The sequence below is a fragment of the Heteronotia binoei genome, chromosome 6, assembly GCF_032191835.1.
Source record: "Heteronotia binoei isolate CCM8104 ecotype False Entrance Well chromosome 6, APGP_CSIRO_Hbin_v1, whole genome shotgun sequence".
In the NCBI taxonomy this organism is placed as follows: Eukaryota; Metazoa; Chordata; class Lepidosauria; order Squamata; family Gekkonidae; genus Heteronotia; species Heteronotia binoei.
Window position 1 is genome coordinate 88383115 of NC_083228.1, and position 14284 is coordinate 88397398.

General features: G+C 41.6%; 1 protein-coding gene across 1 annotated transcript in view; it reads right to left on the minus strand.

Moving 5' to 3' along the window:
* Positions 1 to 12271, minus strand: part of LOC132574327 (ovotransferrin-like) — a 36044-nt gene extending 23773 nt beyond the window's left edge. The window contains exons 1-8 of the mRNA XM_060242689.1: positions 12083 to 12271; positions 9912 to 10008; positions 8322 to 8363; positions 7907 to 8065; positions 5833 to 5980; positions 2602 to 2666; positions 626 to 810; positions 176 to 371 (exon numbers count right to left, since the gene is read on the minus strand). Coding sequence (XP_060098672.1) covers positions 176 to 371; positions 626 to 810; positions 2602 to 2666; positions 5833 to 5980; positions 7907 to 8065; positions 8322 to 8363; positions 9912 to 10008; positions 12083 to 12256 — 1066 coding nt within the window. The 5' untranslated portion in view covers positions 12257 to 12271. The remainder of the gene's footprint in view (positions 1 to 175; positions 372 to 625; positions 811 to 2601; positions 2667 to 5832; positions 5981 to 7906; positions 8066 to 8321; positions 8364 to 9911; positions 10009 to 12082) is intronic.
* Positions 12272 to 14284: the final 2013 nt, after the last annotated feature.

Consider the following 14284-nt stretch of genomic DNA (forward strand, 5'->3'; position numbering starts at 1 on the left):
CACATGAAAGCTTATATTGAATAAAACTTTGTTGGTCTTAAAGATGCCATTGGACTCCAGCTTTGTTCTGCTACTTCAGACCAACACAGCTACCCACCTGAATCTATCCAGTTTGCAGTATAATTCATGCACATGATGCTTCCTGACAATTCATTTAAGAACAATAGATTGGTACCTGAAGGTGAGATCTTGTTGATTGACCTAATAGCAGCCACATAGTTACTGCCAAGAAACTCCGTGTAGGTTGTTTCCTTTTTGATTTTGCCAAGACAGATAGTCCCCTCCTTGAACAGAAGGTCTTTCTTTTTGGGATCAGAAGACTCAAATAGCTGAAACATATTTTTATTTGATCCGTTGCTTCCGTAAAGAGCCTACAATAATTGAATTAAATCAGGATTCAGTTAGCTAGCATGCTGAAGTTTGGACTTCGTAAACATCAAACAATCACATTCAATGCCTTTGTTTACTCAAAAACTCTTTTCATTGGCCCCTTTTTAAAATGATTTAATTGCTTCTCACTTCTCATGCAAAATAAGTCATGTTTGCCTTTGGCGAACTCTGGGGCCACCTGCTTGACCTGCTGTAGTTCAGAATATATTCTGAAGTCCCCCCACTGCAATCTCACCTCTTGGTTAGCTAGCACACGGCGGACTAGGTCTGCTTTGTCAGAGCGTGTTACTACTCCATGAGGAGGAGCTTCACCCAAATTGCACTCAGCATATGCAGAAACTGGCCGACGTTCACCATTGAGGCACAGCAGCTCAAAGTCTTCACTCTTCAGATTGCGCGCCCACTCAGCTTGGTTGTTTCCTGGAAAGAAGGCATTTACAAGAAGAGGAGGCTTATGACAAGAAAAAAAAGGTTCAGTCTGCATGTGCAGAGAACTTACAGCTGTTTCCCCTTGTTGAATGCATTATTTAGACAGGCAGCTAAGAGGCTATTTTATTGTGTGGATGAGGTCTATAGTTGGGGGATGTTATCTCTGCTATAAAGTTGGTACCATCTAGCTTCACAGTTACAGAGAATATGGGTTCAACGACAGTATTACTTGCATATGTGTATGACTGGATATTATACACAACATTCAGAAACAGAGGTAAAATTCAAATATGAAACTTCTAGTATTAATAGCCTATAGGTATGCAGATGAAATTCTTCAGGGTCACATCTCATCATGAGCAGCTATTTGGCAATCCTTTCTCTAACATACAGAACTGTGCCATGAAGCAGACCACTCATGTTAGCAGGTTTTTCTTTTCTGCTGAAGTTGGCTGTTGGCATGTCATCACAATCAACTCAAGTGCTGTAAGAAAAGGGCTATCCTGATATTGTATCTGTTTCTATTTTGTATTTTAGTATGCATTATGACATTGGACCAGCTATACACTAAAACATGAGAGTGTGGCAGGCTAGCTACCATTGCTTAAAAGGCTGTAACCTTTTAGAGCCAACAGATGCTTTAGATCCTGAACACGTGTATCAAAGGTGCCTGAGCCTAGATAGCATCATGCATAATCTGCATGATCACTTGTGAATTATACAGGCATGTTTGGGTTTTTTGTTTTCTTTGTTATTATTTTTATTGCACTATTACTAAATTAAAAACAAAATTAAAAATGGGCAATCAATTTGACTGCAAGATTGAAAGAGTTAAACTTTCCCTACTAAGGCATGAAATGTGATAATTAACTGTTGAGTCAATAATGCCCTGGCTACAGGAAGTAAATAATTAGGCTGTAAACTAGGACATAAAAGGAAAATTGGAGGGAGAAGTAGAACCTCTGCTGAATGGGAGTGTCTTTTAAGTAAACGTATTGGCATGGGGATAAGAATGTAGTGCCATATTAAATAACATGTGGAACCTCAACATACTTCAACTGATTGCAGAAAAGAAGTACCAAGTAGGGCCAAAGTGTCCTAATGAAGCTGCCTCAGAATGATAGTTTCCTGTACCAGTGCTTGCCAGTTTATGCCCTAAGGACCAGTTAGGACCAGTTATCCCAAGCATATTGCCTTGGATGGGTATTGTGTTCTTTCTCATCTGTTTCCTTGCATTTACTGCAATCAAAAATTATACATTTACAGTTTGCTTCCTAAAAATTATTTGCAAATTATACCTCAGAAGGATATAAGTTTATTTATTTATTTATTATTTTGCATTTCTATCCTGCCTTTCCTGAAACAGGCTCAGGGGAACTAGGGTTGCTAACCTTCAGGTGTGGGATGGAGATCACCTGGAATTAGATAACAGAGATCAGTTCTCCTGGAGAAAATGGCTGCTTTGGAGAGTGGACTCTATTGCATTATACACTGCCCAAACCTCACCCTCTCAAATCTCCAGGAATTTCTCCACATGGAGCTGGCAACCCTCAGAGAAACTGGTATCTGTAGCTGGGAGATCCACTGTGACTCCAAGAGATCTCCAGGTTAGCAACCTTAAGGGGAGAGAAGGAAGCAGGAAAGGAGGAGAGGCTATGCAGCTTTCAGAAAAGGAAAAGAAGAAATAGTGAAGGAGCAGGAAGTGAGAAGACCTTCCTTCAATTATTAGTCCCACTTGCTTCAATTATTATTCAGAGCCTTCACTGTGAAACAAGTACATACCATCTGTGTTTTCAAATATTGTAGTCATTTTGACGAAGCATACATCTCCTTTCTCTACCAAACACCTAGAAAACACAGCAAAAGACTGTAAATTGCTTGCTGTCCTTGGAGAATTTCCAACTACATTGAAACTGGTGCAAAATTTACACAGAAAAACACTAGTATTCTTGGCACTACTCGTTTGTATACTCCAGCCATATCTTTGAAATGATACTTTATGGGTAGGAGAAGTGAAAAGCTGTGTCCAAGGACAAGAGCCCTGACTCCAAACTTACCTGGACCAGTGGAGGTTTCCATGTGGGTGACATAGACCCCAGTGGCAGCTGGAGCAACTACAGCGAGTCTCTGGGGGAAGTCCTACCCAAGGAAATGTGGAGTGGATCCATGCACCACAGAGAGAAGACAAGACTTTGCCACCAAGCCACGACTGCAGACAATCTCACAGATGACACTGGCAGCATCCCTACCTTTCTCAGGCCAGCACAAGCCAAAGGAGATACCCTCTTCTAAGGTTGCAGAGGAGGAAGTAGTACATGAAAGGCAGGCCCCGTAACCCAACAGATTCTGTTACTTATACCCAGCAGGGCCATACCCTTTTTCATGGGGCTTCCAAGTGTTGAAATATGCGAGGTCTATCCTTCATAGATAAAGAAAATGACAAGAACATGCTGCAGGGGACAGCAGAGGGAACTAGTTAATATAGTGAGATTAGGGACTACCTACTATTTTCAAATAGCCTTCCTGTCTACTGATTGACTCAGTTAGGGTTTTTCCGGCTCTTGCTGAGAGCTGTTAGTTTACTGGCTCCTTCCTAGATAGTTAGACAGTTAGACTTCTCTCTCCTCATTTGTTCTCCTCTTAATAAACTGACTATTTAAACAGCTTGTACTCTTCTTCACTCCATATCTATAGTCCTAACACCAAGGAACCCAGGGCTGCCCCAGCCATAAAAAGGTAAAGTTAGTCCCCTGTGCAAGCACCAGTCATTTTCAACTCTGGGGTGACGTTGCTCTCACAACATTTTCACGGCAGACTTTCTACGGAGTGGTTTGCCATTGCCTTCCCCAGTCATCTACACTTTCCCCCCAGCAAGCTGGGTACTCATTTTACCAACCTCGGAAGGATGGAAAGCTGAGTCAACCTGAAGCCAGTTACCTGAACCAGCTTCCGCAGGGATCAAACTCAGGTCATGAGCAGAGGGCTCCGACTGCAGTACTGCAGCTTTACCACTCTGCACCATGGAAATCCTTTAAAAGGCAAGAAGTAGGGTACCCAAGGGAAACCTAGGGTACCCAAGGGATATGCCTCTACCTTGCAGGAGGCAGAGCAGAACCAAGCCTGGGTAAGATAGAATTTTCTCCTCCTCCAGCAACTAAGGTGTTGTCTTCAGCCAAATGAGAAAGGGTGCTGGAGGACATGTCAGCCCCAATCTCCATCCCTTGGGAGTCAGAGCCTGACAAGCTGTCAGTTGAAGCATCTTCTGTCCAATTTAGGCTTACCAGTCCCCAGGTCTGGGCAAAGATCCCCCTGTTTTGCAGGCTTTTCCCCATCATCAGCCAGCTGGCCAGTGAGCAGGGAAGCCCTGCCCCAACAGCCACCATATGCCTTTAGATCTCAGGCAGCTTTAGAAGTTTGCAAATGGCTTATTTGAAAGGTCAGTGTGTGTGTGCCTTTAAATCTCAGCAAGACTGGAGCTGCATGGGGGGTAAGGAGGCAGAGTCATGTGCGTGAGGGGAGGGGAGAGAGCTCAGTCCCACTGTTCATTTTGCATTCCTTTCAGAAGCTGTCTGTATAGTAAAAGGGATAGTGAACAGTTAACTAGAGCATGATTATGGGAGGAAAACTCTATCCCCTAGACCTCGCTCTCCTTAAATTGGGTGAAATACAGCAGATTGTTACATTCAGCAACTCTGGTGAGTAAAGCTATCTATGCCATAGCCCCAGGGAGATCACAAAAGTATGGACATGCAAACTATTTATTTTGGCTGTTTTGTGAGTGTGTTTGTGTTCACTCTCATTTATCGGAAGTGCAGCTGCTGGGGAACAAGAAAAGGCAAAAAAGAGGAGGAGGAGAAGGAAATAAAGGCTGTATTCAGGGGGACTGCATGGCTGTATTTTTATTTATTTATTTATTTATTTTGAATTGGGAAAGTCTCCAGGCTCTACCCCTAAAGCCCCAAATATTTCCTGAGTTGAACCTGGTAACCCTATGCGTTGTTGATATTGCTGTAATTTTCTGGTGATTAATTTTTTTCCCAAATGACTGGATATATATTTTGATAGACATATGGAACACACATGTGCTTTTCTGCGGCTAGATTTCAGTTCAGCAGCACCTTAGAGGCAAGCAAGATTTTTAAACATTTTTTAAAGTTAATGCTCTTTTTGTCAGATACTTGCAGTAGAGTAAATGTTATTTCTGCTAGTAGATGGACAAAGAAAATCTTGGCTCCTTTTTTGATGGGACTCACAGGGGCTGAAACCTGTTTTCAGTGTCAATGTTTTGCCTTGGAAAATGTGTTGATGATATTATCATTATTAGACGCCTCTGAACCAGACTCTCACACATGCACGCACACACACTTGAGATAAGAGGGAAAGGGCTGCCAGACAGAATTCAGCCCAGATATAATTGTTTCTAAATTAACCAGTGCTCATTTAATTTACTTCCAATTGTTGCTTGTGCCCTGTATAAGATACTTAAAAATATGGTCGAGTGGCTTGGATAAAAGTTCCCTTAGGAAGATTCAACTGATGGTTTAATTCAGATTCATTGTCAGATTGTTAAATTTATACGCATTTTCTTTTATTTTCAGAATATTCAGCAACTTAGGGAAAAGAAGTTGCTGATTAGCTAATTTGCATTCATCACCTCAAGCTATTTGCTATGAGGGTATGTTTCAGCACTCTGCCTGCTCTGTACTGGTGGTATTTGGTCTGGATTGTATAGATTTATCATGGAGGATGGAGCAGGGCAAGGGGCCAAAGTACAGAGTTCTGGTGTGATATGGTAGATCTGTAGCATAATATACAGAACTGTGGTTCGGAAGGAGACCAAAATATAATGTGGGGAATGGAAAATGGTATGAATTGTTTCTGCAGGATAGAAGAATTTTAGTCACCCTGAGCCTGCTTCGGCAGGGAGGGCGGGATATAAATTCAATAAATAATAATAATAAGAAGAAGAAGAATTGCCAAGCAAAGTTAGGTTTGAATAATGAAACTACATACCTAAAAGCACCAGTATAACCATAGTACAGCTCCTGACTGTTAGCTGCACACTTCTGTACAGGTGGGGTGGTGCCACTGCCCACACATAGGTTGCAGAGTGGAGATTCAGCAGGTGACCCTGGGGCACAGCCTTCATTGAAGAAGGTATCTAACATGGGAACAGAGAACAGAAATCTTGAAGTTCTCCAATTCCATTCTTGTAAGCTTACCTAAAAACCATATGTACAATGAAATGAGATCAATAGAAACTTAGAAGACTTTGGGAATATTTCATACCCATTCTCCTCCTTTTGAACAACTCTTATGGACAAGTGCAATCAAGAGATCTAAATGAAAGTTATCACCTCAGAAATATTGCCTCTTTGCAGTAGTTTCCCGACATAACCTGTGGGGCCATTGGCAATACATCAGTGGTTTCCAGGATTGTCATCCTCCAGGTGCAGTGACTACATTGATCAGTTCTGGAGAAAATGACAGCTTTGCAGAACAGACTATAGCATCAAATCCTTCCTGAGCATAGACCTCAGGCTCTGCTCCCAAGTTTCCAAGAATTTCCAAACCTGAGTTGACTACTCTGGTGGTCTCCAAGAGGTAGGACAAAAGGCCTATCATTGCACTCAACCATGTCAGGTGGCCAAGTAGACTGGCTACTTTCCAGTATTATAATGTGCAATGTTCAGCCCAGACGTCACACTTTTCTAACCTATTCTGTGCAGAGAATTTAATATGGCAGTATAGATCATTTCATGTTACAGCCAGTTGATATTCTATAGATTTCCTATAGAATTGCCTACATATTTGTCCTTATGTACCACAAGAAACCATAGCACTAGATAACTCTGTGTTGATGCACATACACTTTATTGGAGATTTTCTATCCAGCAGATGGTAGGGGACTGTTCCTTGACACAGAATAGTTGACTGATAATTTCCTCAATGGGTGCTAATTCCTATGAGTCCCTGATAGCTCTGTTATGTAGCCATGAGATCCTGAAGATGGTGACCATTCCCAATTAAGAGAAGGAGAGATTTTGTGTGTGTGAAGAAATAGCCAGCCTGAGATAGTAGAGAAGCAGACAGAGACTGCTGTGAGCTAGCTGAAGCCTGTGAAGGCTTAGGACTGGGTGTATGCTATGAAACAGCCAATCCGTTGCTCTGTAGGATTGCTTTCACCTACATCTGTCTTTGTAGAGAAGGCAAATAGAGCAAAAACACCACAACATCCCAGTGTTCTCTTCTCCAAGAGGAATCAACAACTATAGTGCTGCCACAAACTTCTTACTGCTCAGAAAGGTGGGGTGTGCTTAATTTTCCGCTTGAGTCTTTAATGGTTTGAGGATACAGAGGAGAATACTACATGTAAGTAGGGTTGCCAATCTCCTGGTGGGGGCATGGGATCCCCTAGTTTGGAGGCCCTCCCCCCACTTCAGGGTCATCAGAAAGCAGGGGAGGGGGAATGTCTGCTGGGCTCTCCATTATTCCCTATGGGGACCAATTCCCATAGGGTATAATGATAAATTGATCTGTGGGTATCTGGGACTGGGGTTTGAGGTAGAATCACCAAATCTGCAGCATAGTATCCAGTGGCTCTCTTCAAAAGACCTCACACATTTTAAAGAGATTGAACCAGGGTGTCCAATTCTATGAGCCCCAAAAGAAAGTGCCCCTATCCTGCATTATTTCCAATAGAGGGAAGGCATTTAAAAGGTGTGTGGTCCCTTTAAATGAAATGGCCAGAATTCCTTGAAGTTCAGTCATGCTTGTCACAATCTTGCTCCTGGCTCCACTCCCCAAAGTCTCCTGGCTCCATCCCCAAAGTTCCCAGATATTTTTTTAATTGGACTTGGCAACCTTACATGTGAGAGAACCAATCTGGTATAATAGTCAGAGTGCCATACTTAAACCAGGAAAAACTGGCTTCATTTTTTTACATGACTTTAGGCCATTCTTGGTCTCTCACCCTAATTAAGTTCACAGTGATGTTGTAAGGTTAAAAAGAGGCATGTAGGCTGCCTGGAGCTCCTGGGAAAAATATGGGATAGACATGTACTAAAGTAAATATAAGGTCACCTACCAACATTAGAAGTTCCAGTCTGATTGATGATCAAGCCCATGGGTATAACCCAACCAGCAGTTCTACCCTTGGCAGTATGGCAGGACTTCTTTCCTCGCAAGGTATTCCATGTGATGTCAGGATCACTTTTCTTGACAACTGCTACAGCAACATAGGCGCCTTCATCAAGAGACAAAGAAACAGCAAAATCTTTCAAATGAAAAGCAAAACTAAATACTGCAGATGGGAAAATCAGAATAGTTGGTTCACAGACAAACTTCTAAATCATATTCAACAAGCACTCTGTCAATGGGTAAAGCTCTGTCTTTAAGAAGATAGTATTAGTCTCATTATTTTTCCCTGAAGTGTGCCCCATGTTTTCAATTCTCAAGTAAAAGTTCAAACATCTAGTGCTGTGTTCCACATAATCACTTACCATGGACTGGTGTTCCTTCAGTACGGCAGGCTTCAATGTCCGCTGCAGTGAAGATAAGAAATACCCCAATTTAGACTGAAATGGTTGTTTTGAGTTGCTACCTTCTTTATGTAGAATTTTACAAATTTAGAAAATAGTCACTCTTGGTTTTGACACAATTTGTTCAAATTTTTATTTCCTTGTTCCTAAATCTCTAAATGAACCTTTATTCAACAAGTTTTTTTAGTTGTAAGCAATCAAACTATCCTATATTGTCATTCCTTAGTTGTTTAATTTCCTGAAAGTCCAAGGTAGTATTTCTTTTAATTAATGTCAGTATAAATGGGAAAAAAGATCTGAAATATAAAATTCCAGAGGAAAGATGGAAATTTTTTTTACACGTAGTTTATCCTTTTTACTTAGATTTTGTGAAAATTTAATAAAGTTGCTATAATGGCAGTTGACATTACACAAAATAGCAACAATTATTAAAATTATATAACACTCTGGTATTGTGAAACACTAAATATAAACAATTTGCATATGTGGTAGATATGCAGATGGATTAAAATTCTGTTTATCAGTTGTAGACATTATGAAATGTGTATTAGATATGAATTTTCCCTGTTACTCTGACGTCATCTTCTTAAGCTGAATTTCAGAATATGACCTTTCATATGATAACAGCAGCTAGAAGTGCATTTATGAGATATTGGAAGTCAGATAATATCCCACCAATGGAAGAATGGGTCATAAAATGTAAATATTTGATAAACAGATTGACATTTTTAAAAAGCAGGGAAAGAGTCAATCTCAGCTACAAAGATTTCAGTAGAATCTTATTTCCAGGGCTTTTTTGTAGCAGAAACTCCTTTGCATATTAGGCCACACCTCCCTGATGTAGCCAATCCTCCAAGAGCTTACAGGGCTCTTAGTATAAGGCTTATTGTAAGCTCCAGGAGGGAAGTGGGATTTGCCAACATAAAACAGGTTTTATGTCTATAGATTTTAAACAATTATATTCCAAATTTCTTTTAAAAATAAAAGTGGCTTACACAAAATACAAGAACAACTGCCATATAGTAGAATAACCAATCTAAAAACCCAACCATAAATTCTCATCACAGAACACAGAATCCCAATTCAACAACCGCAGGGGAAAACTCTCTACCAAATACCCCCTGAGATAAAACAAGATGTTATCAAATTCAATCAAAGAAGGGGCTCTATGCACATCCTCAGGCAGATCATAGCATAATATAGGCACTACAGCTGAAAAGATCTGGGATTGCACTGAGGATGGTCAACCCAGTTGTCTACAGGACATGGTACAGATAAGTTCCTCTGAGCATTTTAGCTGTAAGATAATAACTGATACACTCTCAGGATAATCCTGTGCACAGTCTACACCAACCCCTTTCAACAGAAGTAACTGTGCAGGATTGCCCTTTCTGGGCACCAGTCCGTTGAAAATTCAGAGTATGTAAAACTTCCTACCACATGGAGCTCTAAGCTTAAATCTGATGGTTAAAACTAATGGTTGAATGTCCACCATTCACAAGGGGTTGATTCCAACAGTGTGCATGTGAGGCTGCCAGAGTTTGTACTTACTGTCTCTGGTGATCTCTCGCACCACTGGCACCAAGCCACATTTTCCTGCAACAAAGATGAGGCCTCCATCTAAACTCACAGCATCAGCTTCATTTTTCTGCAATGAAAAAAAGTTTATGTTGAGGTTTTGTGGGTTTTTTAAGAAAAAATGCTAGATCACAAAGCCACAGCATTGGCACAACCCACAGGAAATTTTTCAATTGAAATGAATTTGACCTGATAAGATTACAAATGTTTGTTTCCATGGGGCTTTCATGCAAGAATTTCTGCATGAACTGAGCTTTGATTCTCCAGATGTTTCTAGCACCTCTCCTATCACATCATGTTCATCTATTCAGGGCTGGCCCTAGACTCTGGCACCCTAGGCAAGGCTAACTTCTGGTGTTCCCCCCACGATAATATCACCGAGTCCCATGGGGGCGCCCAATTCAGCACCCCCAGAAGGCTGGCACCCTAGGCAATGGCCTAGTTTGCCTAGTGGTAGGGCCACTACATCTATTGGAAACCCTAATGGCAACCTAATGTTTAAGGGTTGTGGATGGGAGGGCATGCCTGAAAATATTTCCTTCATTTTTCTAATCTCTGGAATGACTATGTCATCTAAATAAACATTTCCTGGTACTCTCCCTGGTAGGGCAGCAAGGCTGTGCCCTAGAAAGATAAGTTCTGTAAGTTGTGTAAGGGTTCTGTAAGTTCAGTACAGTAAGTCATGTGAATCACGCAGCTGAAGAAAAACTTCACTTTGCCAGCCAAACCATTAGGTCAGTACAAACCTGAGAAATAATCAGCACTTAACCAAGATATGAGAGAAATTTTGTATGAGAGCCAGTTTGGTGTAGTGGTTAAGTGTGTGGACTCTTATCTGGGAGAACCAGGTTTGATTCCCCACTCCTCCACTTGCACCTGCTGAAATGGCCTTGGGTCAGCCAGAGCTCTGGCAGAGGTTGTCCTTGAAAGGGCAGTTGCTGTGAGAGCCCTCTCCAGCCCCACCCACCTCACAGGGTGTTTGTTGTGGGGGAAGAAGGTAAAGGAGATTGTGAGCTGCTCTGAGACTCTTCGGAGTGGAGGGCGGGATATAAATCCAATATCTTCTTCTTCTTCTTCTTCGTATGAAATGTTCCTCTGTGATGTATGACAACTATCACAGTTCAAGAGTCATAATTCTGGGCAATTAAAATATTGCAGTTTAAAATTCTGGTTTCCAGGTGACCTCACCTTCACAAGTGAGATTGGTAGATACCAAGGCCATGGACTTTGCAGTGGTGGCATCTCATCTTCCCTTGTCCATAGGTTTGTGCTGACAATGATCACTTTTATGTGCCAGGTAAATAGATTTCCAAGTTATTAAAAGCTCCTAGTGGTTTTTGAACAGCTTTTAATATATTTGTCTGAACCTGGTTTCAGTTTTCTTGGTTGATCTATTTTGCTTTAAAAAAAAAGTCTGGTGTTTTATTTATCTAGTTGGATGTTTAGCTTAGCTGTAAGACATTTTGGAACCTTTAGTTGAAAGCCAAGGTGTGAATATTTTGAACAAAAAGGTAAATGTAAGGTAGTCCCTTGTGCAAGCACCAGTCATTTCTGACTCTGGGGTGACATCGCATCATGACGTTTTCATTTCAGACTTTTTACAGGGTGGTTTACCATTGCCTTCCCCAGTCATCTACACTTTAACCCCAGCAAACTGGGTAATCATTTTGCCAACCTTGGAAGAATGGAGGGCTGTATTTTGAGCAAACAAACACACAAATATACATTCCTCAGTGTTTGAAACATAAAGAAAAAGAATGAACAGACAATTAGACACAGCTGTGCTAAAAGCACTGTGATCCAAACCACATCAGAATCGAAACAAAGAAAGTTGAGGGACAGACATGGCCTCAGTCACTACTTTCAGTGGAAACAGAGACTAGGGTTTCCGGGTCTATGTTGGAAAATACCTGGAGACTTTGGGGGGGGGGGATAGCTGGGACAGGGCAGGCTTTGGGGAGGGGAGGGGCCTCAGCATGGTACAATACCATAGAGTCCACCCTTCAAAGCAGCCATTTTCTCCAGGGGAGCTGATCTCTGCCAGCTGGAGATCAGTTGTAAAAGTGGGAGATCTCCAGGCCCCACCTGGAGGCTGGCAACCCTATCAGAGAAGCAGGAGACAGAACACAACTGTTATAGCTTACTAGAATCTTGACAATGGCGTCTTCTGGACTGTCAGCCACAGCACACTCGATGGCACCTCCACTCACTACACTCCAGGTGTCACACTTTGCCTTCTCATCCCTGCCCACGGTGCACCACCGGACCTTGTTTACTGGATCAGCAGGTGTCACTGCAGGACCAGAAAGGAAAAACATCAGTAAACCAGGAGTTCAGCTTTCCTGCACAGCTGCAAACCAACTAAAAGCAGAGTGAGGTGTAGACTAGCCCCTAAGTATATCAAAATTGCCTGTCAAGCACATGCAAGGCCAGCAAAGTGTGGTATCAACAGAGGGAGGAGATAAAATAATGACTAGCCATTTATAGTTTGGTCCACTTGCATCACTTTTGTTCTGGAAATAGTAAAAAAAAAATCAGACTTGTGGCAGTAACATTGTGTGCATTCGTACACAAGTAAAATAAATACGTTTTACACAAGTAAAACAAATAGACCTATTTAAACCTATATTAATTCTGAATAGTATATACAAGCAGGCAGAATGGGAATATTCCCATTTTGCTTTCATTACTGGGAATCTTTCCACAAGATCAATTTATAGCACAATAAATTCCTGCTTTTTATTTCAAATGTTTCCCCTCAAGTTAGCACTTTGGTTGTAAGGAAATTTATTTGCCTAGTGCTCAAGGCAGACTACGGTGATTCTACATTCATGTTTGGGTCTGATTTTCTGAGCACTGAAATCGCCTTCTAGAAATCCAGAGTATATTTTTTCATCTACACTCAAAATTTTGCTCCTGGACTTCCCCTCCATGTTTGCTTGCTTTACTGGAGGGGGGGAAGGGGGCAGGTTTAAGAGTTCCTTTGTTCTTTCTTGAGAAACGAGTTTATTGCCCTGTTTCCCAGGAAATATATCATCTTTATGGTCCTGTGGAATGCACTTCCTGGAAAATCCTCATTCAAAAGTAGCCTTGGAAAAACAGGGGCAACTCCCTGCTGAAAACTGTGTCAGAGCCAATTCAGGAATTTAAATGTAAATGACAGTCAAAACACCAGAGCATGACAAAAGTCAAGGCACATTGTAATGTAGATGATCACTTTTGAAAGCACAGCATTACTGGATCTTTTGCCCAATGTAAAATCAGCCTACATTTCTGCTGGGGAGAAACGGTGGTTCAGTGGTAGAGCATCTGCTTTGCATGTAGAAGGACCAAAAGTCAATTGCTGACATCTTCATTTTAAAAGCATATGTCAGTAACTTGAAGCCTAACCTGGACATTTCAGGCAAGCATGTTCTTGTCAGATCTCAGAAGCAGGGTCAACCTTGGTCAGTATTTGGATGGGAGACCACCAAGGATTACCAAGGTTTTGATGTAGAGGGAGGCAATGGCAAATCATCTCTGAATGTCTGTTGCCTTGAAAACCTCACCAGAGTTCTCCATAAATCAGCTGTGACTTGATGGCAAAAAAATTTAAAATATCATCTCCAATGTGGTGCCCACAGATTATTTCTTTGTAGCACCTTCCTTCTTTCCCAAAGTATCTCTTCCCAAAGCAAGCAGCCAATGCTGGTTTTCCTCCATCTAATAGGAACAGGAGTACCCTATCTAGAAGACCCAAAGAGGGATCGCCTTTGGGTCTGCAAGAGTGCACATTCAGAAATAGGTGCCCCGATAACAGGAAGATGTTTGGCTTGGAGCCTCTGAATATTTTGTAATTGCCTCCCATGGCAGCCTTTAGGTAGCTAGTCTTGCCTCCCATGGCAGTCAGTTTTTGCTGCTGGTCATTCTGATTGCTGAAGATTCCCAAGCTGACCATAGGTTGGGAACCCATGAAAGACCTTTACCGGAGATCCTAGAGAGCCATTGCCAATCTGAGTAGACAATGCTACTCTGACTCAGTCAATTATATGTGTTCAGTATCTCCCACACATATCATATTACCCAAGGTAGCCTTGCTATTCCATGTTCTGTACAGAATGTGGTTGTTTGAGACTGTTTAAAATGAGTTGCGTGTGCCCCCAAAGTACCAACCAAACACTGGAGCACACATCTCGCCTTCAAGAAAGTAATGAAATGGAATCTATCACACAATTACATCTACACAGCCCAAAGGGAGAAAAAGTCAGCTGGGTTTTGCAATTTTTGGCTCTATATAGCTTCTGGAGAGTGAAGTCAAAGGAATATCTTAAATTTTGTACTACTGTTGCTGACTGAAGGCTTAGTTT